The sequence below is a fragment of the Elephas maximus genome, chromosome 16 (assembly GCF_024166365.1).
Source record: "Elephas maximus indicus isolate mEleMax1 chromosome 16, mEleMax1 primary haplotype, whole genome shotgun sequence".
Lineage (NCBI taxonomy): Eukaryota > Metazoa > Chordata > Mammalia > Proboscidea > Elephantidae > Elephas > Elephas maximus.
Genome location: NC_064834.1, coordinates 70,246,270 through 70,272,843, shown reverse-complemented (window position 1 = coordinate 70,272,843; position 26,574 = coordinate 70,246,270). Strand labels below are relative to the sequence as shown.

The window sequence follows — 26,574 nt, the reverse complement described above, 5'->3', positions numbered from 1 at the left end:
GATCTTCTTCCACCCAGTGGCTTCTGTGTGCAGCTGGTCCCTAACCCAAGTGGCTTCTAGGAACTCGATCTGAGAAGATAAACCTGGTGCTGGTCTGGTTTGGTGACTCAGGTGTCAAATAGATGGCCCAACACTCCCTCAGAGCCCTGGGCCATTCTGGGAACCCACTTCCCTGAGCACTTTTGAACCATCTTAGACCCTGGGTGCAGCCTAAGGGTGGCCCAAGGTCAGGCAGGCAGAGATGCTGCCCAAGTGGCTCATTGGCCATTGGGTGGGGCAGTCTGAAGGGGTGCACACAGTTCTCTCACCTGAGTTCACAGGCCCAGGTTCCAAGTGGAACCGGAGACAGAAAAATGACCAGGTCTCATTCTCTCTCTCGTAAGCAGGGCCAGTAGAGACTTTCTGAATCCCAAAGCAGGCTTGTCAATGTGCCTGCCATTTACTCTGACTGAAGCTAGTAACAATCTAGAAGCTGCCACTCTTTCCAAAGTTTTAGAAACCACCAAGAACACCTTAAGTTACGTTAATACTTTATTTTCTTTTTTTGAATGTAGAATTAAAGTCATCCAACATACAGATATTCCTACGGCACCTTACACATTCTCTTCTAGCTGAAGTCAGGTATTTGAACTATGAGATGAAGAAAATCATCCCATTCAAATGGCAACATTTCTGAAGAATGGACTTGGCACTTATGTGACGGGAAAATTGACTCCCGTCCACTCTCAAAAACACTCCTTCAGTCCAGAGCCACAGGAAGACGGCTCACAGCTATGGCTAACATGTGGTGCTCAGGTACAGAGAGAGCCCCCAAACAACAAGCAGTGGGGTTAAGCTTTGAAACAACAAGCAACTTCCTTTGTACAGAATAAGGATAGAGAAGCAAAGCATTATTTCCCTTTTAGCCCTTTTATTAGTGTGTTTTGCCTCCACCCAAGTTGATACTGCGTACCAAGCGGCTACGAAGAATAAAAACCAACTGATCTCAAGTCCCTGAAATGCATGCAACTTAAACTTCCCTAAGCACACCATCAATTCCAAGTCTTTGGGCCTGACGTTTATCTAGCCGGGACTATGGTGCTGCTGGGTTACCAGTTGTGTCTGTCGTGCTGGCGGGGCTGGGAGCTGCTGCTTCTTTGGCTTCTGGCTGCTGTGTTTCAGTTTTGGGGTCGTCTTCATTTCCGCCACTTTTCTTACTCTTGTCTGTGGCCATGGTACCCATCTCCATGATTTCCTGCAGCGGCCGATCGCTTTCAAGGGAGCTGGGCTGGAGTTCATAAACCTGCACTTGACCTGGGACGTCTATGGCTTTCTGTTCAAGTTTTTCCAAGATGGTCTGAACCTTCCTGACACCGTCTCTCCTGGCCTGGCGCACATCGGCTCGTCCTTCGGGGTCCACAGAATCCAGAGCCAACAGCTCTTTGGTCAAATACTCTTCTATCATCAGGTACTTTTTGTCAGTCTTCTTGCCTTCGAAGTTGTCCACAGCTTGCTCCAGCCCCTGCACCTTCTCCAGGATGGCTTCTACTTTCAGCACACCTGGATGCTTCGGGTGGGGCTCGGCATCTCCTGCTTTTGGGGGTGCAGCTTCTGTGGGGGCAGGACTGGGGGCTGCCCTTTCTTCTACAGCCACATTCTTAGGGGCTGAGGGGACAGCAGAAGGGCTGGGGCTGGGAGGACAAGGAACTGGAGCAGTAGGAGAGGGAACCTTGACTTCCACCTTCTCGGCGGGTGGTGGGGGCTTCTGGGAAACAGGCTTAGAATCCACCTCCTTCCGGATCACTTGAATCGGGATGTGTCCGGGACAGAGATCTGGTCCAGCAGGGCTTGGCTTACTTTCCGGTTTGTTTTCAGGTAGGGGAATAGGCGAAGGTTCTCGATGGGTCATTGGCTGCTGAGAAGGACAAAGGACACAGAGATACGTTTAATAACTAGAAGTCAGAGGCAGCTGTTTGCAGCTAGTACCAGTGAGAAACAAAACTGAGGAAAAAAAATTTTTTTTTAAGTTAAACAGTATAAAAGATTTTCTAAGTCAGATAACAGTTTTATAGAATAGACATATGATATTAATCATGTATGTGTCCAAACCACTGTTATGCCTCCATTTACGACCCTGGTCTATCCGTCTGTTATCTCTCATGGAATTTCTCTGTAGAAAGTATTCTTAGAGCAATGAAAAGAAAACCAAAATAATTTTCAAAAATGAAAATTCCAAGTCCTCATGACAACGCTGAGATACTTTAGTCTCCACAGCTCCAGGCAAAGTACCGGGGTGTCCTACTCTCAGGTGGCGCAGCTGTGTTCTCCTTCTTCATGCACGGAGACCAGCTCTGCGCAGCGTATATACCTTACCTCCTGTTTCATCAAAGGCATTATTTTTCTAAACCTATAATTTTTTTTTTTTAATGAAGTCCCCAGGTGGCACAAACTTTGGTTAAGTGCTCAACTACTAGCCTAAAGGTTGGTGGTTCAAATCTACCCAGAGGCGCCTCAGAAGGCAGGCCTGGTAATCTGTTTCCAAGCCTCCAAAACTATGAAGCACAGTTCTACCCGGCACACGTGGAGCCATCATGAGTCGGAATTGACTCGATGGTCAGCAGCTACAGTGTGGTTTTTTTTTAAAACCCATGACAGCCTCGTGGTTTCTGCCCAGACTGATGTATTTTCCAAGAATGAGCAAGTTGCCCAAAATAGTTAACCCTCTAAGAACTCTGCTTCAGCACATCTGTGCCGGAGCTTATGTTCAGCTATGATGTAGCATCTTTGTGCTGACTTCCTGGCGCAGGCCAAGGTTCCTTACTGGGACTGTAAGCTGGGGCCATGTATTCTTAAATGAGCTGTGCTTAAAACAGAGCTATCTTGGCTCTTCTAACATATATGCATATATCTAAAAAGCCTTCAGAAATCTCAGACACCCTAATTTCATCAGCTGGGATCTAAAAAGCCTTCAGAAATCTCAGACACCCTAATTTCATCAGCTGGGAAGTAAGAGTTAGACTATATTGCTTCTAAAATACTCCCCATTTAAAATGCTAAATTCTTCTATCATGTTTAGTTAGGTCAAGTCCTTGCAAGCCTCCAAAAAGGGATCTTTGAATAGGCTATGAAGGGAGGGCACCATGGACCACGTAAAGGGGGTAAAAGAGGAAGTACTGTTTCACCAGTTATGTGGGGAAATTTCCGTGGCTCTATAAACGGGGGCATCTTTCCTAGGATTACTGAGCCTGCGTATGGATCCAGTGTGACACTTGGCTAACTTAACACTGGCCACCTGCACCAGATTTTGCTGGCCAGCCCAGATGTCCTCAACATTGGCCCTTACCACTCATAAACCAATCACACATCCCTCTTTGGGTTTTAAAAACAATGGCTGCAGAAGAAGAACTGACTTTAGAGATCCTTAGGAGAGAATATTCTATGGCCTGTACTCTTAAAAAATGTCAAGGTCACGGAGGCAAAGAAAGGCCAAGGAACTGTTCCAGACTGAAGGAGACTAAAGTGAAATGACATCCACATGTGGTGCTTGTGAGCCTGGATTAGATCCTGGAGCTGGGTCAGGGGACTGCTGTAAAGGAGATGTGAATACGCACTGTGTGTTTAGTAGTATCGTAATAATGGTATATTTCCTGAATCTGATCATTCTACTGTGGTTATGAACGACAATGTTTTTTCTTAGGAAATACTTGCTGAAGTGTTTAGGGTCAAGGGGCATGATATCTGTACCTAACTCTCAAACCGTGTATAAACCAGAGCAAAACCAAACCCGCTGTAGTCAAGTTGATTCCGACTCATAGCGACCCTACGGGACAGAATAGAACTGCCCCATAGAGTTTCCAAGGAGCGCCTGGTGGATTCAAATGGCAGACCTTTTGGTCAGCAGATTCAGCTCTTAACCACTACGCCACCAGGGTTTCCCCAAACTCTGTCTCTGTGTCTCTGTCTGTCTGTGTGTGTGTGTGTGTGTGTGTGTGTGTGTGTGTGTGTGTGTGTGTGTGTGTAGAGACAAAGCAATACAGAAAAATCTTAACCAACAGTCAATGTGGCTAAAGGGTATATGGGACTTCTTTGCATGATTCTTGCAACTCCTGTTTCTGGGGTTTTGGAGGGCCCTGAAAGGAAGGCAGGGTGGGCAATAAGCAACCCTGGGTCCCAGGTATGTGAGTGACGGCATGAGGCCTGCCAGCTGTTTCCTACTGAGGTGGCTGGAGGCCTGGCCCTGAGGCATCCACAGTGAGAAAAGATCAGCCAACCAAAAGCTGTAGAAAGTGCTGAGGGTTCAAAGCCCTTGTCCTGTGTTTCTGAAGATGACCAGCAGTTTCTGGAATCTCACCTCCTCCAGTTCTGATGGAAGACCTAGGGCACCTGCTGAGAGTTCTCAGCCCCTGGACAGATGGCTGTCTTAGCAAGCCTGCTGACAACTAGCTTCCCATACCTGGGGCCTGTCGACAACAGGGTGCACCCGGATGGGTGACGGTGAGTGCACTGGCGTGTTGCTTCTGGCTGGTGAACCCTCACGGCTTGACGCACCCCGGGCGGGTGATCTGAACGGGGACACCGCCCGCAGGGGCCTGGGCTCCCAGTCGTCCCCCTGGATCTTGTGATACACAGGCTGGTGGGTCTGGTATTCACCCTGTTGAGCTGGGTAGTGGGTCTTCTGGGCTTGGTGGAGGGAGGGCTGGGCTGGAGGCCGGGCAACATTCTGCTCGTGGATCACCGGGATGGGGATGTAGCCCCGGGGCAGCTGGTGACTACCTAGGCTGCTCCTGCCGGAGGAGGAGGGCAGGCTGGCTGAGGAGGATGAGGACGAGCAGTCTGAGGCAGCTGGAGACTGGGATCGCTGAAAGATAGAAAGGGAGAGGGCATGGTCCCATGAACAGTGTCCTGCCACATGCCCCGATCGCAGATGGGGGCCTTCCATATACATCTGCTCATGGTAAGAGGGCATGGCCCCATGAACAGTGGCCCTGCCATGTGCCCCGACCACAGGCAGGGGCTTTCCATATGTATCCGCTTGTGATAAGAGGGTGTGGCCCCATAAGCAGTGGCCCTGTCATGTACCCCGGCCACAGATGGGGGCCTTCCACATGTATCTGCTCATGGTAAGACGGTTTGGCCCCACAAGCAGTGCCCCTGCCATGTGCTCTTACCACAGATGGGGGCCTTCCATAATTGTCCCCTCATGGTAACACATTTCGAAAGCCCTCTCAGTTGTACACACGTCAGTTTTTAGAATGTTAAGGCTGGAAGTTCTGGAGTCAAGAGGCCTGGATTCAAGTTCTTAACAGCTTTGTGCGCATCAGCTTTCTCATCATGAAAATGGAGAAAAGAGTCCCTCCCTCTCCCCCAGGGCTGTTCTGCAGATTAACTATCTGTGCACATGCCTGAGTGCAGGTCCTGACACACAGGGACTGTGTGCTCACTACATGGCATTTCATGGCCTCTCTCCTGACCCTTCTCTACTAGCCTACAGAGAACTCCGCTGAGCCCCTGGAAGCTGTGTCACCTGTGTAGTCCGGGGGAGGCCCTTTCCCTTCTGGACCACTTTCTCTCCCCTAGTAGCCGAGGAGGGGTTTCCCCAGCTGGCTTCAAAGGGCTCTGCTAGCTTAAATATGTTCCAATTTCTCTGATATGTCACTGACCAATGTGTCACTTCTGATTTTTACAATAAAAACATTACAGATATAGATACTGCTTCTCCAGGAAAGGAGCCCCCAGGTGGCACACATGCACTCAACTGCTAACTGAAAGGTTAGAGGTTCAAGTCCACCTAGAGGTGCCTTGGAAGAAAGGCCTGGTGATCTACTTCTGAAAAATCAGGCACTGAAAACCCTGTGAAGCACAGTTCCACTCTGACACACGTGGGGTCACCGTGAGTCGGAGTCAACTCCATGGCAAGTGGTGGTCACTAGTTCTCCAAGAAGGGAAGGCAGCTCCCACTCCCGGTATCCTGCGTTACTGTAATTTCTCATACCCAAGCAGGCACTGAAGCTAAACAGACACATTCATGCACTACACTCATTAAACCGCCCAGAGGCGTTTGGCTTCGGGCTTCAAACACCATCTTAGGGCAGCTGCCTTCCTGATTTTGGGTTTCCTTTTAAGCTGTGGGTCACTGCGTGGAACTTGAGGGCAAGTGTGGTGTCTTATTTTTATATCAATGTAGTTCCAAGCAGTTAATATCCATCCACGTGCACTGAGGTGAGCGAAATAATAATGCATAGCTGTCTTCATTTTTCTGAAGTAGAAAGCCGGGTGTGAATAAGGAGCAGCGAGAAGGAGCCAGAGGCCAGGCTTTTGGTCCTGCCACTCCATCTATTTGCACTTGGACCAAGAAACTTACCCTCTGAGCCCTGATGCCTTAACTACGAGAAGGCCATGTGACCCCCACCCTGCCCACCTGAAAAGCGCACCTGTAAAACATGGGGGGACAATCTGGGGCTGTTGAGTGTCTGATGTTGCAGACCCAGCCCAGTCCCCCTACGTTTCACAGGTGCCTGGTCAGGGTACTGCACCAGAACCAGGGCCCGGTCTGAGACACCGGCAGCTCGCGCTCCCAGGCCGCCCTGCAGAGGCCTCTCCTTACCTCAGGTCTGTGAGCAGCTAGGGGCTGGGCTGCCGCAGCTGCTGCTGCCTGTCCGGACTGTTTATCTGGCTGGGTAGCTTCCACCACGCCCCGCAGAGGGGACTGGGACCTCTGAGGAGCCGCCGCTGCTGCCGCCTCGGTTCGGAATCTCGGTGGCCCAGGCTGAAGATAGGCATGGAAAGGGTGCCGGCTCTCCGCGCCTTCGTGGAGGACAGGAATAGGAATGTAGCCGGGTCGGAGCTGGGGGTACACAGGGTGGCCTTCCCTAACAGGCAGCAGCCTGGAGCCCTCTCGAGAAGGGCCATTTGCCGAGGATGGAGCTTCCTGAAGTAAAAAGAGGAGAAGCACAGACTGGTCAGGAACTGGGAAGGAAACTCCCCTGAAGAGGAAGCAGAGCCTGGTGCTGAGCGCCCTGACCTTCCACAGAGCAATCTGGTCCCCAGGGGTCAGCCAGGACACCTGCACCCATGGAGCGTGGCTGCTCCACAGCCCCTAACGCTCCCTCCCCTACAGAGGCTGCTTCGGAGACAGCAGTTTAAGAACCAGGGGCATCTAGAGAAAGCAGACTGAGCCAAACTGTCTGCTGAGCCCAAGAGCAGTCCTAATTTCCCAAACTCGTAAGACAGGTTTTTTTTCTGGGTGACCATCGGACAGCACACCACCACCACCACACGTTACTGCAAGCTTCTTGGCTTCAAAATAAGGTCCGCGAGCTTCCTGACCTGAGTGTGTGCGCTGGACTCAAACACAAGACCCAGTTTGGAAATCCCGGCAGAGAATGGGTGGGGTGGGGGCAGGCTACCCCCTAAGGAGTACTTCCAGAACAAGCTGCAAGAAAGTGAGACCCAGGGTGCAGGAGCTGTACAGCATGGGGACGGGGGACAGGTTAGCTGTCAGTTTGAGATGCCAACAAAGCCTGGTGGGGGAAGCCTGGTTGGGGACCTTCTCGTGTGCTCTCAGGAAGTTCTCCTCTCAGTGCCCCAGCTATTTTGGGACCCTTGAGAAGGCCAAGCTCCAGATGCGCCACAAGAAAAGATCTTATTTTAGACAACATGGCTGGCCAGTCACTCACCAGGCAATGTCATTTGTCACCAAGCAGAAGCAGGGCAACTGAGATCCCCAAGGCCACAGGTCCCAACTATCTCTGAGCAGTAAAGGTCTCTTTACAGAGGAGGGAGTCCCTGGGTAGTGCAACAGTTAATGTGCTCGACCGCTAACTGAAAGGTTAGAGGCTCAAGTTCACTCAGAGGTGCCCCAGAAGAAAGACCTGGCAATCTAATTCTGAAAAACCAGCCGCTAAAAACCCTATGGAGCACAGTTCTACTCTGACACACACAGGGTCACCATGAGTCAGAGTCGACTTGACGGCATGTGGTCTGGTTAGGGAGGGGAGCTGGTGAGTCGTGTCACTTACGCATGTCCAAGTAGGTCAGCTACTAAGGAGAGCGATCCTTCCTTAAGGAGGCATTACTCTGAACTGCAAACAAGCTCGCAGGGTATAATTTCTACTGCTGCAAAACCCGTTGAAAGTAAGGAAAGACACTGAGGACTGACTTGCATTTTGACTGATGGATCGTTTTATGTTCACAATGTGTTCCTACATCTGTGTGCAGGCATGAGCACCAGGTGGCTGCCCTGGGATTCAGCCCTTTCGGGCCCATCAACTGCTTCTCTCCTGCTGAGACCCTACCCATGGAGCAGCTCTCCAGCACACAGGAAAGGCAAGGGTGTCACCGTGTCCTTGGGGACATGAGCAGACAGGCCCTCTCAGATTAGAATCCCCACGTGCTCAGGATAGTGGCATTATTTTAGCCAGCTTGACTCTCAGGTCACCCAAGAGCAGAGAGTGGGTCCAGGCCACAACTCAGGACCCGATTCCTGCCGTGAGATAGGCACCACAAGGAAGCCAGCAAGAGGCAGAAGAAAGGCTCTGCTCCAGTGTGGAGCTATGACATGTGTCCTGGGCATTTAATCCATTCACAGGGCCCCTTCCTTCCAGCCTGAATCAGGGGCCTACACAAGTCCTGGGACGTCACCTTTCTGGCCGTACAGGGCTTATCGCTTCTTCCCAGCCACGTCCAAAAGCCTCACACCATCTGAACACTCCAGGGAGCCCAGCAGTTAGCACGCCCTCATCCATGCCTGCCTCCTAGGGGAATGTTCTGCCATAGCACTGCAGGGTACTATGGGGGTAGCCAATGGAACCCTGGTGGCCCAGTGGTTAAGTGCTAACCAAAAAAGGTCCGCTGTTCGAATCCACCAGCCACTCCTTGGAAACCCTATGGGGCAGTTCTATCCTGTCCTAAGAGAGTCACTCTGAGTCAGAACTGACTCAATGGCACCTAACAACAAGTGACAGTTCTGTGATCTTGGAAAATTCCCTGAGCCTTAACTTCCCTATCTAATAAACAGAGCAGCAACACCCACCCTGCAGGACTTTTGTGAGGTGTTACAAAAGCTCCTGGAAAAGGACACCTGGCGGGCCCTCGGACATGCTAGCTCCCTCCCTAAACAGACAGGAGATTGTGCTATTTGGGCCCAGAGTGTCAAAGAAATAAAAACTGATGGGCAAAACTAACTGAAGGTGACAGTAGTCATAATGATGGCTGCCCCTGGAGGAAATGGTGATGACTAGGAAGGGTCTTGAAGAACCTTCTGAGGTGATGGAAATGTTCTCTTTTTCTGGATGCTGGTGACAAGGGTGTATACCTTGCTTACTTTGGACACGTCATTAGGAAAGCCAACCATTAGAAAAGGATGTCATGTTTGATAAAGTGGAAGCTAAGGAAAATGAGGGAAACCCTCAATGAGACAGTTTGACACCATGGCCGCAATAACAGACTCAAACACACCAGCCATCATGAAGATGGTGCAGGACCAGGTAATGATCCCTTTTGTTATACGTGAGGTTGCCATGAGTCGACACTGACTTGGCAGCAACTAACAACTACTACCACCTATGTATAAATCTATCAAACTATGTACTTCCCTGGAGCCCCCATACTTCCTGTTTCCTGCTATACCGCACCCCTACTATCCAAATTTAATAGGTTAGGACTGACAATGCCACTATACTCTTGCTGCCAGAGGCTGGCTGTGCCTTCACTCTAACCCTCCCCCAGGGTCTGGAATTCTGAGACAGGGCTGGCTGAGGCTTGGCTCTTCCTGGGGGAAGCCCCCTGAATCCAGAAGTCACTAGAACCAGCCTGTCGAGAGTTGTGCACCTCACTGAATGTATCTGTACCCAAATTATGAGTAAGGGAGGGAGGGAGAGAGGACGAAAGGAAGCCAGTCTGCCTGAGGTGAGGTGGCAGGGAGGGAGGCAGAGGGGTATTCACTAACTAGATAGCTGACAAGAATTATCTTAGGTGAAGGGAAGGACAACACACAATACAGGGGAGGTCAGCACAACTGGACTAAACCAAAAGCTAAGAAGTTTCCTGAACACAACCCAACACTTTGAGGGACAGGGTAGCAGGGGCGAGGGTCTACGGACTATGGTTTCAGGGGACATCTAGGCCAACGGGCATAACAAAAGTTTATTAAGAAAATGTTCTGCATTCCAATTTGGTGGGTGGTGTGGGGTCTTAAAAGTTAGCGAGTGGCCATCTAAGATGCATCAATTGGTCCCAACCCACCTGGAGCAAATGAGAATGAACAGCAAAGATACAAGGAAAATATGAGCCCAAGAGACAGGGCCACATAAACCAGAGACTACATCAGCCTAAGACCATAAGAACTAGATGGTGCCTGGCTACCACCAATGACCACCCTCAAAGGGAATGCAACAGAGAGTCCCTGATAGAGCAGGAGAAAAGTGGGCTTGCAGAATTCAAATTCTACTAAAAAGACCAGGCTTAATGGTCTAACCGAGACTGGAGGAACTCTGGAAGATTTGGCCCCCAGACTCTCTGTTAACCCAGAACTAAAACCATTCCTGAGGCCAACTCTTCAAAGATTAGATTGGACTATGAGACATAAAGTGATACTCGTGAAAAGTGTGCTTCTTAGTTCAAGTAGATACATGAGACTAAATGGGCAGCTCCTGTCCGAAAGTGAGATGAGAAGGCAGAAAGGGACAGGAACTGGCTGAATGGACATGGAAAATCCAGGGTGGGAAGGAGGAGTGTGCTGTCACATTATAGGGAGAGCAATTAGGGTCACATAACAATGTGTGTATAAATGTTTGTATGAGAAACCAATCTGAGCTGTAAACTTTCACTTAAAGCACAATAAAAAATAAAATAAGGGAAGAAGTCAGGGATGAGAGTAGGGGCGTGAGGGTAAAGCAGCAGCGGAGGAGATGGAAAGAAGGGAAGGCCCAGGAAGATGGGGTGAGGGGGATGGAAAGGCTTTTATGGCTGGCAGGACATGGAAAAGAGTGAGAGGAGGAGGCCTCCAGGAAGACTCAGGCTTGAGCTGGGGGTTGACTGACCCACGATGCTGCCCGCTGGCACAAGGTGGGAAGGCAGGAGTGTTGAAGGCAGCCTTGGGACTGCTTTTCGTACAGTCCTAATGTCTAGACTCCTGGTTCCCTGTGAATTAACAACCCACTTGTGCCATTTAAGAAAACATTGCATGTCTCTTCACGAACTTCACATCTGAAAGACGCACCAGACCCTCTTCCACTCAGGAGGGGCTTTGCTTTGAAGAATACTGCTTTAGGTGAATAAAAAGCCACACCAGCTTCACAGAATTGGTAATTAAATGCTTCTACATAAATGAATAAGAAGCCCTGGTGGCACAGTGGCTAAGGCGCTTGGCTGCTAATGGAAAGATTGGTGGTTTGAACCTACCAGCTGTTCCGTGGGAGAAAGATGTGGCAGTCTGCTTCCGTAAAGATTACAGCCTTGGAAACCCTATGGGGCAGTTCTACTCTGTCTGTGGGGTTGCTATGAGTCAGGATTGACTCAATGGCAAGGTTTTAGCACCAAAAAGGAAACTCTCAGGCACAATAATAAGGTCTGTATTTGGAATTCTGATGCTACTTCCTAGTATTTCTACCCTGCTCTCATTAGAGTCCTGCCAACAGCAAATGCGGTCATTGATGCTTCCGTTTTAACTAACTCATTACTTTCTAAAAAATACCGTCAAAAGAGTTATAGTGCCCTTCCTATCTCCTATGGTGTTTTCATCACGTTCTGGCAGAAAAAAAAGGTAGCAAGTTTTTAAATAGAAAAAAAAGTTTAAAATCGATGCTTCCCCCAGGATGTGACTAAAACATGTCTCTTCAGTCCCACAAAAAGTGTCCTCAAGCTCAAGCACAAGCCCGGAAAGAGCCTACTGGGGACAGCAGGCATCTCTCAGGTGAGACTCACTAGCTGCCCAGTCCTGACTTCATTGCAGACCTGGGACCAATGTCTGAGTCTGCCTCATCAGAGTCTGTCTTCTCAGGGGGCCTCCATGCGATCCTGTGACAGGGACAGGGTGCAGTCACAGTGACAGAACGCATGGATGTCAGTCCTCACCTCCTCATCACGGCCTCCCTGGGCCATAACAGGGATTATTGTCCCATGCAGCTCAGCTCAGTGTCCTCTCTTTGGGTAACGGTATCAGGAATACATATATACAAAGTACAATCAGGAAATCAAAGCCCAGGGGCCAGACGCCTGATTCTCACTGCTTATCTGACTGTAGTAATTTACAAAACGACTTGGTGAGTTCTTCCCATTTGCTTGTGCACTGCATTAAAATCCTCAGAGGCATGTTTCAGGGCACCAAACGATCCACAAGATGGCCAGTATAAAAAGCAGGTAAAAACTACCCCAGAGGAGCCAAAATCTACCCTCTTAAGTACAAGATGGAGTCCTGGTGGAGCAGTAGTTAAGAGCTTGGCTGCTAACCAAAAGGTTCAAATCCACCAGATACTCCTTGGAAATTATTAGAGAAAGCCCAGAAGCAGGCTCTGTGAGAGCAGTTGGGCTTATCTGTCTGACAGTATGTCTGAACTTTATACTGGTCTTAATACCAACAACGTGGGCGCTAAGGGGACAGCTAGGAGACATGGGGAAACACTGTGAGTCCGAATCCTGAATCTGCTTCTAACTAGCTATGTGACAGAAACCTTAGTTTCCTCAGCTGTAAAGTGAGGAAGACGCCCTGACATGTTCTGAAAAGCAGTGGTTCTCAAACTCTAAGGGACATCAGAAGCACTCTGGGAAATGAATGTTCGAAAATGCAGACTGTGAGCTCAAGCCCAGGAACGTCTGATTCAGCAGGTGTATGGCGGAGCCCAGCCAAGACTGCACCAAGAAACACTGATCGAAAGTTCCTTCCAGCTCTGACATTCATGGTTCTGATTTCCAAGGTCCCTTCTAGCTCTAAACCCCGTTGCCGCCGAGTCAATTCTGACTCATACCGATCCTATAGGATAAAGGAGAACTGCCCCATAAGATTTCCAAGGCTGTAATATTTACAGTGCTATGGCTGCTAACCAAAGGGTCAGCAGTTCGAATCTGCCAGGCACTCCTTGGAAACTCTATGGGGCAGTTCTCCTCTGTCCTATAGGGTCACTATGAGTCGGAATCGACTTGATGGCACTGGGGGTCTTGGGTTAATATTTACAGAAGCAGACTGCCACGTCTTTCTCCTGCGGAGCAGCTGGTGAGTTAGAACCACAGTTAGCAGCTGTCTAACCAGTGCTCCACCAGGGCTCCTCTCTAGCTCTAAACATCTACACAAAACTCAAAAACAAGGAAAAATGAATGTCAAGGAAATCTAGAAGTGGCCACTCTTAATTGCGCTCAATTAAATTAGAAATCGCTGGAACGCCAGGTGCCCCCAGGTTTCACGTTCCAAGTGAAGAGGCAGCTGTTGACCCCGGAAGGGAACCACAGCACTTGGGCACTCACTAGGTTGATGCCAACCGCTGCGTTGGGGACGCTGCACTACCTCTGCTGCTTTCAAGGACAGCCGTAGGGGAGGGTTTGCCCGGACCCCCCCACCCACAACTGGTGCCCTGTACACTGAGTGGCCTCTGAACCCTAAAAACGGCTCCTCTGTGAGCCCCCAGAGCTCTGGTCTGAATTAAGGGTGATAACAACAAAGCTACCTCTTCAGGGCTGCCCCGGAGCACTTCCGGCCCAACAGTATGGCAGCCCTGAAGCAGGGCGCAGATTTTATTAACCGGGCTTTTAGGCCAGAAGAGCTGTTCACTGGGTCAAGTGTCGACCTTTAAGCTAACAGCGCTTCAAAACTTCTGAGACAAAGAAAAAAGGTGGAAGGAGATAGGCATCCTGGAACTCCCCATCCAGCCAAGACCTGGGTCAAGCCTAAATGGCCTGGCTCATCTCTATCAGGCAGGGAAAAAAACAAAAGCAAAACTTTCTTCTAAAGCACAGATAGAGAGCTCAACGTCAACATCCTACCAAAACTTTCCGTTTGTTATTACAGGCCACATAAATGAGTGAAATGTCATTGCCAAATTGGTCTATACACGTCCATTTTTGTTCCTCAGCCAAACTATCAAAAATGTGTCTGTTCCCACTGTAATGGGATACAGGATTGTGCCTACCGCCCCGGGCTCTGGGCGAGACACAGAACAGGCCCTGGACAAACTCTGAATAATCAGTTAAGTTCCTTCTCCTGCCAGTCCATTTACCGCACAGCTGAGGAATCAGGTTCTGTCCTGAGACTGACTCCCAGTTAACAAAGGAGTCTGTGCTGACCACAGGCTCCATAAGTAGCCACGGTTACTGGAGACTCATCTGATATGCCTGCTATTGGGAGACAAAAAAAAAAAAAAAATAGTGGGGTTATTTTATTCTGGGATTTATGAGATGAGTGTCCCTAAACTTTTTTTTTTAATGGTGAAACTTAATGTTGCCCCTCTTTGCAAATACACAGGCATGCTGGGATGAGCCAGCTTAAGCCTGGTCTGCAGGTCAGCCTTCTGGGCTCCAGGCCAGTCCCAGCCCTGCCTCTCACCAGCTGGCCTGGGATGGGACTCCTTGCTACTGTTTCCCCAGCTGTAAAACAGGGATACCCACCCCTCCCAGAGATTTTTGCATGATTTAAGTGAAAATAAGGCAAGACAAAGTCTTTGTAACCTGAGACTGTTACCAGCTCTACACAGTCCAGCTCCTTCATTCCCCAGTCAGCTTTTGATGGATCAAGCTTTTCTTGAGCAAGTTGGTTTGGCCTACGGTTTGCAAAGCCTAATTCCTCCAAGTTCTCACCATGTTGGTGACGAGCCCCCTTGAACTTTAAAAAAAAAAAAAACAAACGCTTTGCCGTCGCATCAATTCCTACTCATAGCAACCCTACAGGACAGAGTAGAACTGCCCCACAGGGTTTCCAAGGAGTGCCTCGTGGATATGAACTGCCAACCTTCTGGTTAGTAGCCGTAGCTGTCAACCGCTACGCCACCAGGGTTTCCCTCTTAGACTTACAAGTCCTCTTATCTGAGAGAATGAAGATCATAGCCTTTAAGAACACTAATTAGTCAGGGTGCCAATTTCTCTGCTAAGAATTGTGTCTGAAGTTTCAGAGTCTAGAAGCAAAAACTGCCAGAAAGACAACTCTAGGGGTCCCAAACTCTAAATCCCCCTCTCCCCGCAACAGGCCCAATCAGTGTGCTCTGCTGAAGGCACCTGTGGTCAGAGAGCCTCACCTGTGCACAAAACCCAGCTGCAAAGATTGTGCTGAGCGGGTCCTTACACACCCCCCCGGAGACCTAGGGGAGAAAAGCCAAGGCCTGCTGACTGGGCTGAGGGCATCTGCTTGCTGGCTCTCCTCAACACCCTCGGTGCAGCGCGCCTCCCCACCCCCAGGGCGCAGTCACAGCTGCCTCACTGAGGCAGGGCAGTCCCCTGCCGGAGGAAGCACTGGGGACTCAGTCAGCTCCCAGCCTCCCCACGGCCCCCACCCCTGGAGTCCTCCTCAAGGAGTCCAAGTAGCAGATGTGGGAACGTCAATGTGACTCAAGGTCACACAGGGAGTTAGTGCAGAGCCAGGGGGTGGAAATCACGGCTTCAGAGAAATAAGAACTCCCTACTACTTCCTCTTCAGGGAAAAAGAGTGGGGCCTCCAGCTTGAATGAGTCTAGAGCTGCCTATCACAGATGGAAAAGTACCTGCGGCTTCCACATCAGGCAGCTAGCTGTCTGAATTTAGACAAGAGACCATGAAAAGGGCCTCTTCTCACCAGGTACATTTCCATGGGTTTCCCAAGGACTTGTTTCATACTAAAAAGTGAAAACACTGGCCAGTCACATAGCTACTCCATCTACAAGGCAACAACCATGCAAGTGTTTGGTGAGTTCTCAGTGCGGAAGGCATTCCCAGACACGCACGTTGTACAAAATACAATTTTCCAAAACAATCTCCAATTCTTCAGCTGCAGACCTTCTCTGGAAGAGGACGGCAATTCCCCTGGGTAGGGGGAAATCTCCTCCCCACCCTAAGCAGAAGGAGCCCTGGTGGCACAACGGTTAAGCGCTTGGCTGCTAACCGAAAGGTTGGCAGTTCAAATCCACCAGCCGCTCTGCGGGAGAAAAGACCTGGTGGCTTGCTACTGTAAAGAGTACAGCCTAGGAAACCCTGTGGGACAGTTCTACTCTCACATGGGGTAGCTATGAGTCAGAATTGAATCAACGGCACACAACAACAACCCTACGCATCTTCTCTGAGCATTCCTCCCCACTGTAACCATCTTCTCCAAGTGGGCAGTGGCAACAGGAACACTCCTCCCTCCTCTTCCTTCCATCCACGGTGACATTTAGGACCCTGAGTGCTGGGGCCAGAACAACAGATGACCTGCCCCTCATTACATGGCCTGACTTAGCCTCAGTGCAGACTGGGCACCTAGGTCCTGCCTGGCTGTCTTCGGGTCTCCAGAGACAGCCAAGGGAGAGCCCTCCCCTCAAGGGGTTGAGGGTACATGGGGCACTCCACAGAGCTCCGTGCAGGCAACAGGTCCACCTGGCAAGGGGTTGAGGGTACATGGGGCACTCCACAGAGCTCCGTGCAGGCAACAGGTCCACCTGGCAAGGGGTTGAGGGTACATGGGGCACTCCACAGAGCTCCGTGCAGGCAACAGGTCCACCTGGCAAGGGGTTGAGGGTACATGGGGCACTCCACAGAGCTCCGTGCAGGCAACAGGTCCACCTGGCAAGGGGTTGAGGGTACATGGGGCACTCCACAGAGCTCCGTGCAGGCAACAGGTCCACCTGGCAAGGGGTTGAGGGTACATGGGGCACTCCACAGAGCTCCGTGCAGGCAACAGGTCCACCTGGCAAGGGGTTGAGGGTACATGGGCACTCCACAGAGCTCCGTGCAGGAAACAGGTCCACTCGGCCTGTCTCTGGTGGGTGCTGGGACAAGTTCATAGGCTGATGGGGCTGTGGGCCGCGGGGCCAGCTGAGGCTCCCAAAGCCCATCTGTTTCCATCTGACCCCTGCCCTGTGTCCCAAGTTACTGCCCGCCCACAGGGGGAGTCCAGGGATCCCAGGGGTAGGGTTCTGAAGGCTGTCCCTGGTTTAGGGGGAGTCAGCTAAACATGGAACAAGGGGGTAAGGGAACACCCACCTGCTGAGAAATAAAACTTCAGGCCTACCTGGGAGTTGAAAGACCCATGCATAGCCAGAACCGCCCACTGCATGTGGAGGCCGAACACCTACCCACCAATACCCTCCTCCTTCACAGCGAGGCTGTAACATTTCCACAGATGGCACGTATGTCTGGCCAGGCCCTGGACTATCACTCGCCTTCCATGCACCATCTCCCTTGATCCTCGCAACCCTGTTGACAGGTTCTGCTGCTATGCCCATTTCACAGAAAGGGAAATTGAGGCGCAGGGTTGGAAAGTGATTTATCTAAGATCACTAGAATCCTATGGGGCCCTGGTGGCACAGTGGTTAAGAGCTCAGCTGCTAACCAAGAAGTCGGTAGTTTGAATTCACCTGTTGCTCCTTGGAAACCCTATGGGGCAGTTCTACTCTGACCTATAGGCTCGCTATGAGTCGGAATTGACTCAACGGCAATGAGTTTGGTTTCTTTCTTTTTTTTTAAGGTCAGGTATATGTTATTACTTTGGGTATTCCTGTCACACTTGTACACTGTGGGATACTAACTCTGTGGCTGGTGTCTTAAGCCCTTATCTTCCCCGGGGTAAAACAAAGCGGGAAGTGAAGCATTTCATCTTGCCCGAAAGCGCTGGACTGAAGCTCAGACCTGGAACATTCAGTTCAAGTGTGCTCTGTGTCAGAGAGCCACCGCTCAGTGCTGAGTCATCGGCCCAGCCAGGCAGACGGGCGAGAGTGAGGCACCTGGCTCGATTCTGAGTCACCACAGCCCTGAGACTCCACAGGCACCCAGCATGGGGCTCTGTTGGAACCACGGGCTCAGAGAGAGAAAGCCCCTCTCAACTCAGGCAGGAGAGCCTGTCCTGCTCCACAGCTTCGGGTCTCAAGGCTGATCCAATGATTCAAAAATGGAAATGGCTACGTGTGCTTTCCTCTCTTCTGGAGGTTCGGATTTGTAAACCATTCATTCATTCAGTGTCCAAGAAGAATTTTAAAACTGAGAAAAACTATAACGACTTTAGCGAACACTGCAGAAGTGTTTTCAAAATAGGAAATGTTCTTTCTCTAATGAGAAGCCAAGGGCATCCCAGTGGGAAGTCTCACTCAGCTCACCAGGGGCAGAGCTGTGCTGGGGGGCTCCTGGGCTGACCTGTGCACAGGCTTCTGACACAGAGAGCGGGCAATCTGCAATCCTGGGCTGTTCACAAGAAACTTCATGTATGTGGTGTCCGATCTTACTGCCAGCCACAAGAAAAAAAATTACAACGGGACACCTGCTGCCAAGCCGGCACTGCTCTCTGTGCAGCCACGGGGCAGGGCATCTGCTTGCTGTAGGCTCCAAGCTCCCTGAGGCCTGCCGTAGGATGCTGAATCACTGGTGGAAACAAAAGATAGCTTCTCCAGACTGGCAGGGATGAACTCGGGGAACCAAAACTGAAGTCCTCTGTGGAGAAAAGGCCATTCAGAAGTGACATAAAAAGGAACAGGCCTCTGGGGACATTTAGGAGCCTGGGGTAGGCTATGTACCATTCAACACTTCAGTCCTTAGGAACCCACAGAAGGCGTCCAGTGACAAGCACATCCGTCATGAGCCTGCACTTTAAAATGGGTAGCTTTTCTTTGACCAGCCTATGCACTCCGAGCCCAGGCCCAGGTTTTTCTCTTCTCCACACAGAACCATCCGTTCAATTTCCAATTGAGCTTGCAGGCCAGGTGGTGCAAACGGTTTGCGCTCAGCTACTGACTGAAAGGTTGGCAGTTTGAATCCATCCAGCAGTACCACAGAAGAAAGGCCTGGATCTACTTCTATAAGATCACAGCCACTGAAAACCCTACAGAGCACAGTTCTACCCTGAAACACAGGGGGCCGCCAAGAGTCAGAATCCTCTTGATGGCAACAGGTTTTCTGCTTCTTTGTTTAGGCCTTGTCAGGCACCAAGAGGCAGATTCAGACCCCGTCCTGGAGTTCTCAGCCTCACAGGGGGGTGACCTCAAGACAAAGCAGGGAAGTGTTGACTTCTGGAAGATTCAAATTAACGTGGAGGTCAGAGAAGGGACAGTTCGACCAGAGAGAAGCAGGAAACACTTCGTAGGACAGTTGTCCTCTACATGGCATTTGACATGATGACTTGGGCAGAGCAGGTACTCGATAAATCTCTGATGGACGAATGAGTGAGTAAAGACTGACGCCCATCTCCTAAGTTCAGAACTCCTGAACTCAGGAAACAAGCCAACACTTCTGACCAACTGTATGAAGATGGGCTCCCGTCAGCCTGTTACCCAGGGCTGTGCCCAGGCACCTCTGAGGAAGGAGGAGTTTTGAGAAGCAGCCAGGCCCAACAAAGACCGCCTGTTGCCCCCTCAGGAGCCCCGGCGGGGCTAACTCCCGCCACCACAGCCTTTCTGTTCTACCATAGTGGACAGGCTTTAGGCCTGGCACGTTCCCTCTCCCAGTCTGTTTTCTCCAGCATAAGACACACTGAGTAGTTTCTATCTCAGAAAACTGTTTCGAGGACTTAGGTAAGATTTGTAAAAGCACCCGCCAGTGTCTGGCACATACATATAAACATGCTGACAGACAAAAAATACGAGGTTCATTCCTTCCTAGAGAAATTCTTTCTGACTATGCTTCTGCAAGCTGCCTGGCTTCCTGAAACACTGCCAAGGCCCTGAAGAGGTCTTAATAGAAATATGTGAAAAATTAATAACACCAGACATCTCACAGAGCATCACCAGTGCCAAATGAGGGACAGAGACTGACTTCCACATCTGCAAGAGAAGGGGATTTTGAGCCCTGCCTCAAAGGCACAGCAAGAGTCTGAGTTCTGAGGCAAAAGAGGGTCACGGGGCTGTAGGCCTGATTCAGGGAGCCAGGGAGGCCTGGGACATAATGCAGTCAGGAATAATAGAGGGAGATTCATCAGTACTAGAGGGCCACTGGATGCTCCTAAGGAGCACAGCCTCCATCTTAATCTCCCAGTATTTCTACTTAAAAAACAATGAACAACCAGTTACCCTTGAATCAACTCCGACTCACAGCGTCCCCATGTGTGTCAGAGTAGAACTGTGCTCCACGGGGTTTTCAATGGTTGATTTTTCCAAAAATAGGTTGCCAGGCCTTTCTTCTGAGGTGCTTCTAGGTGGACTCAAACCTCTAGGCTTTCAGTTAGCAGCTGAGCACTTAATCGTTTGCACCACCCAGGAAGCCCGTTTCTACTGAAGGTCTCTTCAATGTTTTTTAAAGAGCAATATTAAAACAGCAGAAATTTGAAGGAAAAAGAGCAGCTTTGCATTACGTATTCTTTCCTATATTTGATGATAAACATCAGAACGTCATTTCTGAATGTCAATGAAAAAGTCATAAACATGTAGAATATTTTATGTAAGGCTACCATGTGTCATTCCAGAAACAAGGACAGCACTAGTCAAGCCTTATGGGTGGTACAGGGCTTTCTGACTCACAACCAGCCCTGACAGCATCAAGCAGTTAAGCCTTCCCGGCCCTGGCTAACGTCAAACACTGCCAGAGTTCCTGTGTGTCTGCTGACTACTCTTGTAAAGGGCAAATCCCTCTACAAGACAGGGGACAAATGATGTTCTCAGAGGTGCGGTCAGTTCTTGCAGGCACCAAACACAGGCTGTTCTTTAGGGGGACAATGAAGGTCTCAGATGAGCTGGACTCCGGGGGTGTCTGGCCTTCTCTTTACCCGCCCCCCAACAAATCCCTGCTCAGCCATAACTGCGTCTTACTGGAAACAGGAAGATGAGCACAGCCACTCCTTTCCTGATTGTTCTCTGATTCTGCTAAGAGGCACAAGAGCACACAATTGATCTGGAAAGGGCAAAACGATCTCATCTTTAAGAAAATTCAAGAGGCTCTCTGAACTCGAAGCAGAACAAGTGGATCTCTCCACTTCAATCAGAACTCAAAACATTTCCAATTTCCTCTGATGGAAGAACGTTTCTACCTCTCACAGAGTCTGACAACAATCTGTCAAATCATTATGGCGAGGTTCCGCCAGGACAGCAGAACCACTGTGACTGTGGTTCCCTTCTGGGCTCTACGAGGGTCTCAGAGCTGGAGGCAGCCCTGAGTTGGAACACTTCCCCATGCCCAGCACTGCCACCTTGCCACTCTGCATGCTGCTGTCCCCTCCCTCCATCCCCACACCACCCCCGTGCTTACATCCCCAGAAGCTGAGAACCAGAAGCCAGGCATGGGGAGGGTTTCACCAGGAGGGAACACAGGGCTCAGATAAAGGCTCTGCAGGTGAGATGTGGACCAGGTACCACTGGGGAAGGATTCCAGGGCCCACGGGCAGCTGTGCACTAGGAGTCGCGCTCCCCCTTACAAAACGAGACCACAAGCCATCAGTGGCTCCCCAATGGCAGGCTGGCTGAATCAGGATTATCAGCTCAAGGGGGCTTTTCTGACTTATAGACTTTCTGGGCCCCACTCTGAGCGATTCAGATTCAACACGCAGGGGCAGGGGGGCTGACACAGCGGGGAATCTGTGTTCTTAAAAGGCTCCCCTGGAGACTGCCGGGCTGGTGACCTCCAAGATCCGTGGGGCTAGATCAGCCTGGTGACCTCCAAGATCCGTGGGGCTAGATCAGCCTGGGTCCTTGACAGGTTGTGAGGGAAGAGCCTCAGTCTGTGCCATGAGGGAGCAGTGAGGAGCCCTAGCTCCAGAACTGTGCATCTCCTGACTCCAAAGCCAAGGCCAACCTCTCCGCCACACAGGGGTCTGGACTGGTACTGGTACAAACTTGCCAGGAGACTAGTGGGAAGCCCAAGTGCGTAGAAAACTGAAACCCAGGAAAACTGCAGGGAGGAGGTTCAGGAGTTTAGAGTAAAAAAAATCCAAACCCGTTGCTGTCGAGTCGATTCTGACCTATAGCAACCCTATAGGACAGAGTAGAACTGCCCCATAGGGTTTCCAAAGAGGGCCTGGTGGAGTTGAGCTGCCAACCTTTTGGTTAGCAATGGTAGCTCTTAACCACTGCACCACCACGAGGGTTTCTGGAGCTTAGAATGGAACTGGGTAAATAAGGCCCACAGTCTTTGCCTGCAGCCCTCCTGGTTCTGCAATGAAGGGTAAGACTCTTGCTTTCGCTCACCTCCTCTGTAAAAATGAGGACAAGAGTTGCTCTATCAGTTTCAGGGGAATATAGGAGGGTCAACTGTGAGACGACATAGTATAAAAGGTCGCAAATAAAACACGAAGCTGCAGTCCTTTTCTCCTTCCCACAAAAGCCATCTCTTTACCAACGCGGTTAGACCATAAACATCCTGAAGTAGAGTCCCCCCAGATGCAGTGCTTTGCAAACCGCAGATGCTCAGCACATTTCCTCTTCAAGGTGAGGGTGCTGGGGGTGGGGGCGGACTCTGCTCCCCCCAAATCTGCGCTTTGCTTTATGCCAGAATCCTTTCTCACTGTGCATTAAGAAACCAATTTCTAACATAAAATAATACTGAAAAATTTCCCATTGTATTTCACCTGGAGTAAAGTGAAATTCATGTAAGTGAAACTGAATTAAAAAAAAAAAAAAAAAAAACAGTTGCTGTTGAGTTGATTCCGACTCATGGTGACTCCACGTGGGTCAGCTTAGAACTCTGCTCCCTAGGGTTTTCAGTGGCTGAGTTTTTGGAAGTAGCTCGCCACACCTTTCTTTCAAGGCACTTCTGGGTAGACTCAAAGCGCCATTCTTTTTGTTAACAGCTGAGTGCTTTAACCATTGCAGGCCTCCGGGACTCCTGAAACTGAGTTAGTCACCCAGATATTCTGGTATATCAAAAGCACAGGCTTTCTGAAAGCAAGGAAGCCCAAACGGCTCGTGGACTGCACATTCGTTTTGTCCTTAGGGTTGGTGCCATGCTGCTGCCAAATCTCAAGCAGCGCATTTGATAAACGGTGCTTTTCTTGAGTTAATCACATCCAGTCACCACCATCCCGAGCAACCAGGGTACAGAGGTTGGTAATCCTGTACTCGGTGGATGGCACGACACAAAGATAATCAAGTTTTTAACTTTCATGCTTCACAGCTTCATAAAGATTCAAGACACTTCTACCTTCTCTCTCATTAGGGCTGTGAACCATTTTTTTGTTCTTAGAAACTGGAGGCTTTTTGGTATAGTTCTCTCTTTGCTATTAGCACTAGCTGAGTGACCTTGAGAAGCCTACCGTAACTCTCTGGGTTTCTTTACCAGGAAAATAAAGAGGCTGAACTATACGATCTTTAAGGGCCTTTCAACTTTAAAATTCTGTTTCCATTGTCAGACTTCTGACTCAGTAGCTTTTATTTTCTATTTTTTTGGAAATAGTAATTCAACTTGTCCCCCCCTTAAAAAGCTTTATGAAACCACAGTCATAATCCATCCACCCTAGGGGCGGGTCCATGAAGCAAAGCAAGCAGGCAATCCCAACTAGCCAGGTGAGTTCCATGTTGAAAACAAAGCGCTGGCAATTTGGGTCTTATACTGACTGCACTCACAGTGTGTGTTCCAACTTGATCTTCACTCAGGACAAAGGCTGCCGGCAGAGTCGGCCTCTATAGGAAGTAGGCCTCAAAATAATAGCTTTATAGCATACTAAAGGTCTTCTGCAGCCATGCTGACTGCAGTCACAGGAACTGGCTTGACAGCGACATAAATTTCACCCATTAATGGGGCTGAACAGGCACACCAAAAGGTATACACAATTACGTCCACTCCAGCTAATTACAGCCTTGTGGAGTAATTTTCAGAAATAAATATACAACTAATTCCTTGTAAACGTAAATTGCTGAATGTACGTCTCGCTGTTGGGCACAACAGTTTTATCAGTATCTGTGGGCAAAAAAGTGCCCAAAACTGAAGGTGGGACATTCAGGTCTTTCGTCTGAAATACTGATTTATAAAGCATTTTGAACTTTATGTGAGTTTTTAAAATCTTCAAAATAATTTACCAGTTTTTCACTGCACAGACAGTATTAACAATTACCCTTTGTCTAAGTATATTTATTTTTCAAAAACTTATTCTGAAAAATTTCAAATTTATAGAAAATTACAAGAGTGGCACATTTAATTACAATTTTTTTAAATTAACAGACTCATTCCAAATTTATATTTTCAAATTTTCATGCTCTTAAGGGTTGAGAAGTATAAATCCTTGCATGTATGTAAACAAGGAATATTGTGGTATTCACAGAGTATTAAGCCACTGCCCTGGAGTTGATTCTGATTCATAGCGACCCTACAGGACAGAGTAGAACAGCATCATAGGGTTTCCAAGGCTGTAAATATTTACGGAAGCAGACTGCCCCTCTTTCTCCACTGGATCCGCTGCTGGGTTGGAACTGCAGACTTTTCCGTTGGCAGCTGAGCGCTTAAACCACTGCGCCACCAGGGCTCCTTACCAAATTATTACTATTTAGTTATATTTGTGTATTGGAAACAAATCCTAAACATTTTAATAGCATAACAAGTAAGGGAATGTATGCCGTTAAAAAAAAAAAATCATTGGCTGTCTCTCCAGCGTGAGGCAATGTTTTAAGGCGAGGGACAACTAGGAGCGACATTCTCAGGGCTTTGGGTAGAAACTGCCTTAAGAGTATACTGTTTTTAAGAAGTCAAACTAGAACACATTCTTATTGAAAACAACTCCACACGATAAAACAATTTCAATTTCAAAAACAGAAAAAAAAAACTTGTGTATTTACACCAGCCTCCTGAGTCACTCTGTCCCCGAGACGAGAGAGTAAAGTCAGGAGACCCCCTCAGCCAAATTGTGGGCCTTAAAGAAGCAAAGTCCTCAAGACCACCGCCCGAGTGTGCGAGCGGCCCCTCGGTCCCCCGGCTGAGGATCTGGGGACAGAAGCCGGGCGGGCAGAGGCGCCTGCGGCGGGGCCTGACGGACGGGGCCTCGGTGCACCAGGCCCCAGGCCAGCTCCCCCCTCCCCCCGCCCCGCCTCGCGACTCGACCCAGTGGACGGGCCCGGGCCACCCCCGTCCCCCAAAACTAAATGCGGCGCGGTGGGGACTGTCGCCTCCGGGGCCTCGCCCTCGCCCCGACGCCTGTCAAGGGCGTATCCGGAGGGGCCTCCCTAAGCGCGGCAGGACGAGCTCGAGGGGCCGGGCGACCCCGGGGAGGACAGGGAGGGCTGTCACCCCGAGGGCTGTGCGTCCGCCGAGGTGGCCTCCACCGACCTCCCGGCCTGGGCACAGGCAGAGGCTCAGCCCCGGCGCTGCGGCCCCGCCTGTCATCGAGGTGGGGCCGCCGGCCAGGGAGGGGACGCGGGCCCAGCTCACCTTGGGACCCTCGGGGGGCACGCGCGGGTCGTTCCACGTCGTGGTGCGGCTGTTGTGGTCCACGAAGAAGGGCCAGCCGGTCTGCGGGTCGATCTTGATCTCCCAGCCCGGGGGCAGGGGGTCGCGGTCGCCGGCGCCGTTGCCGGACGCCATCTGCACCATGGGCGAGTGGGTGGCTGCGCTCATGCTTGTCGGGGTCGGCCCGGAGGGCGGCCGCCGGGGTGCCGGAGAGCGGGGTCTCGGGGTGCTGGGGTGCCGGGTCACGGGGTGCCGGAGTGCGCGGTGCCGGGTCACGGGGTGCCAGAGAACTGGGTGCCGGGTCGCGGGGTGCGGGCTCGCGCGGTGCCGGGCCTCCAGGCGCCGAAATGCTGGGCCGCCGCCGCGGGGACCTCTCCGCCGCCGGAGCCTGAGTCCTGCGCCGCCGACGTGTCCGGGAGGCCGGCGCCGGGCACCTTTATGAATTAAAGGAGGGGGTGACGTGGCCGGAGAGGGGTGGAAGTGTCTGGAAATAGCCTCCTTGCTGCCAAAGGGGACGGAGAAGATAAAGGGAGGCAGCAACTGGCCGGCTAGAAACTTCTGGTCCCATCCAGAGAAGTTGGCGGCGGCCTGGCTTGGATGCGGAGCTCCGCCCTGAGTCATCGGCTATAATCGTGGCGCGCGGGGCGGGGCCAGGCCGGACTCCCCTCCCCCACCCCTCCCCGAGAGGGCCGCGGGGCGCACCCAGGCCGTGCGAGCCCCCAGGGCGTTGCCTGGGGTCCCCGGGCGGGTTTCGGGTTTCAGACTCGCTCCTTCCCCTGCGCGTCGCGTGGGTGTCCCCGGACTGGGAGTCCGCGCGCCGTGCGGCTGCTGCCCCTTCTTTTCATAAAAACAAAGTCATCGTTAGCCTTTAAAGTCGTTTTGAGCTGGAGATGTTACGGTCCTTCCGCCCCCCCTCCGCCACCGACACACCGGTATTTGGGAACAGGGGCGTCGCTCAGTTACGTTTTAATCACTTTCTTTCATGGAGCTTGAGGGCTGTTTGGGGAGGGGGTGGTCTGGAACGTTGATTGGACACTGAACAAAGCCGGGCAGAAGATGGAGCCGCAGTGGGAACTCACCTGCCTGCCTTCTGAAACCTAAAGAAGGAAAAAAGATTGCTCCAGCCGATGGTTTTATTCTCCTCGAACGTCATATCTCAAA

At 50.7% G+C, this 26,574-nt stretch overlaps 1 protein-coding gene across 2 annotated transcripts; it reads right to left on the bottom strand.

Moving 5' to 3' along the window:
- Positions 1 to 215: 215 nt before the first annotated feature.
- On the bottom strand, positions 216 to 26,023 carry BAG3 (BAG cochaperone 3). Of its 2 annotated transcripts, none has more exons than XM_049855595.1 (4): positions 25,396 to 26,023; positions 6,584 to 6,907; positions 4,433 to 4,837; positions 216 to 1,891 (listed from the first exon to the last, which is right to left on the bottom strand). In XM_049855595.1, exons 1-4 carry the CDS (start codon positions 25,579 to 25,581, stop codon positions 1,073 to 1,075), a joined length of 1,734 nt encoding a protein of 577 aa, XP_049711552.1. In that variant the 5' UTR covers positions 25,582 to 26,023; the 3' UTR covers positions 216 to 1,072. The 2 variants fall into 2 exon arrangements, with proteins under 2 accessions (XP_049711552.1, XP_049711551.1); XM_049855594.1 differs by having other exon boundaries at positions 217 to 1,894.
- Between the last annotated feature and the right edge of the window lie 551 nt (positions 26,024 to 26,574).

Excerpts from the sequence above, each read along its gene's own strand:
- BAG3 (XM_049855594.1), bottom strand. The coding sequence starts at position 25,581 with ATGAGCGCAGCCACCCACTCGCCCATGGTGCAGATGGCGTCCGGCAAC. Across the intron at positions 6,908-25,395 it reads TGCCCCCCGAGGGTCCCAAG|GAAGCTCCATCCTCGGCAAA; the intron begins GTGAGCTGGGCC and ends TTTTTACTTCAG. Across the intron at positions 4,838-6,583 it reads TAGCTGCTCACAGACCTGAG|CGATCCCAGTCTCCAGCTGC; the intron begins GTAAGGAGAGGC and ends TCTATCTTTCAG.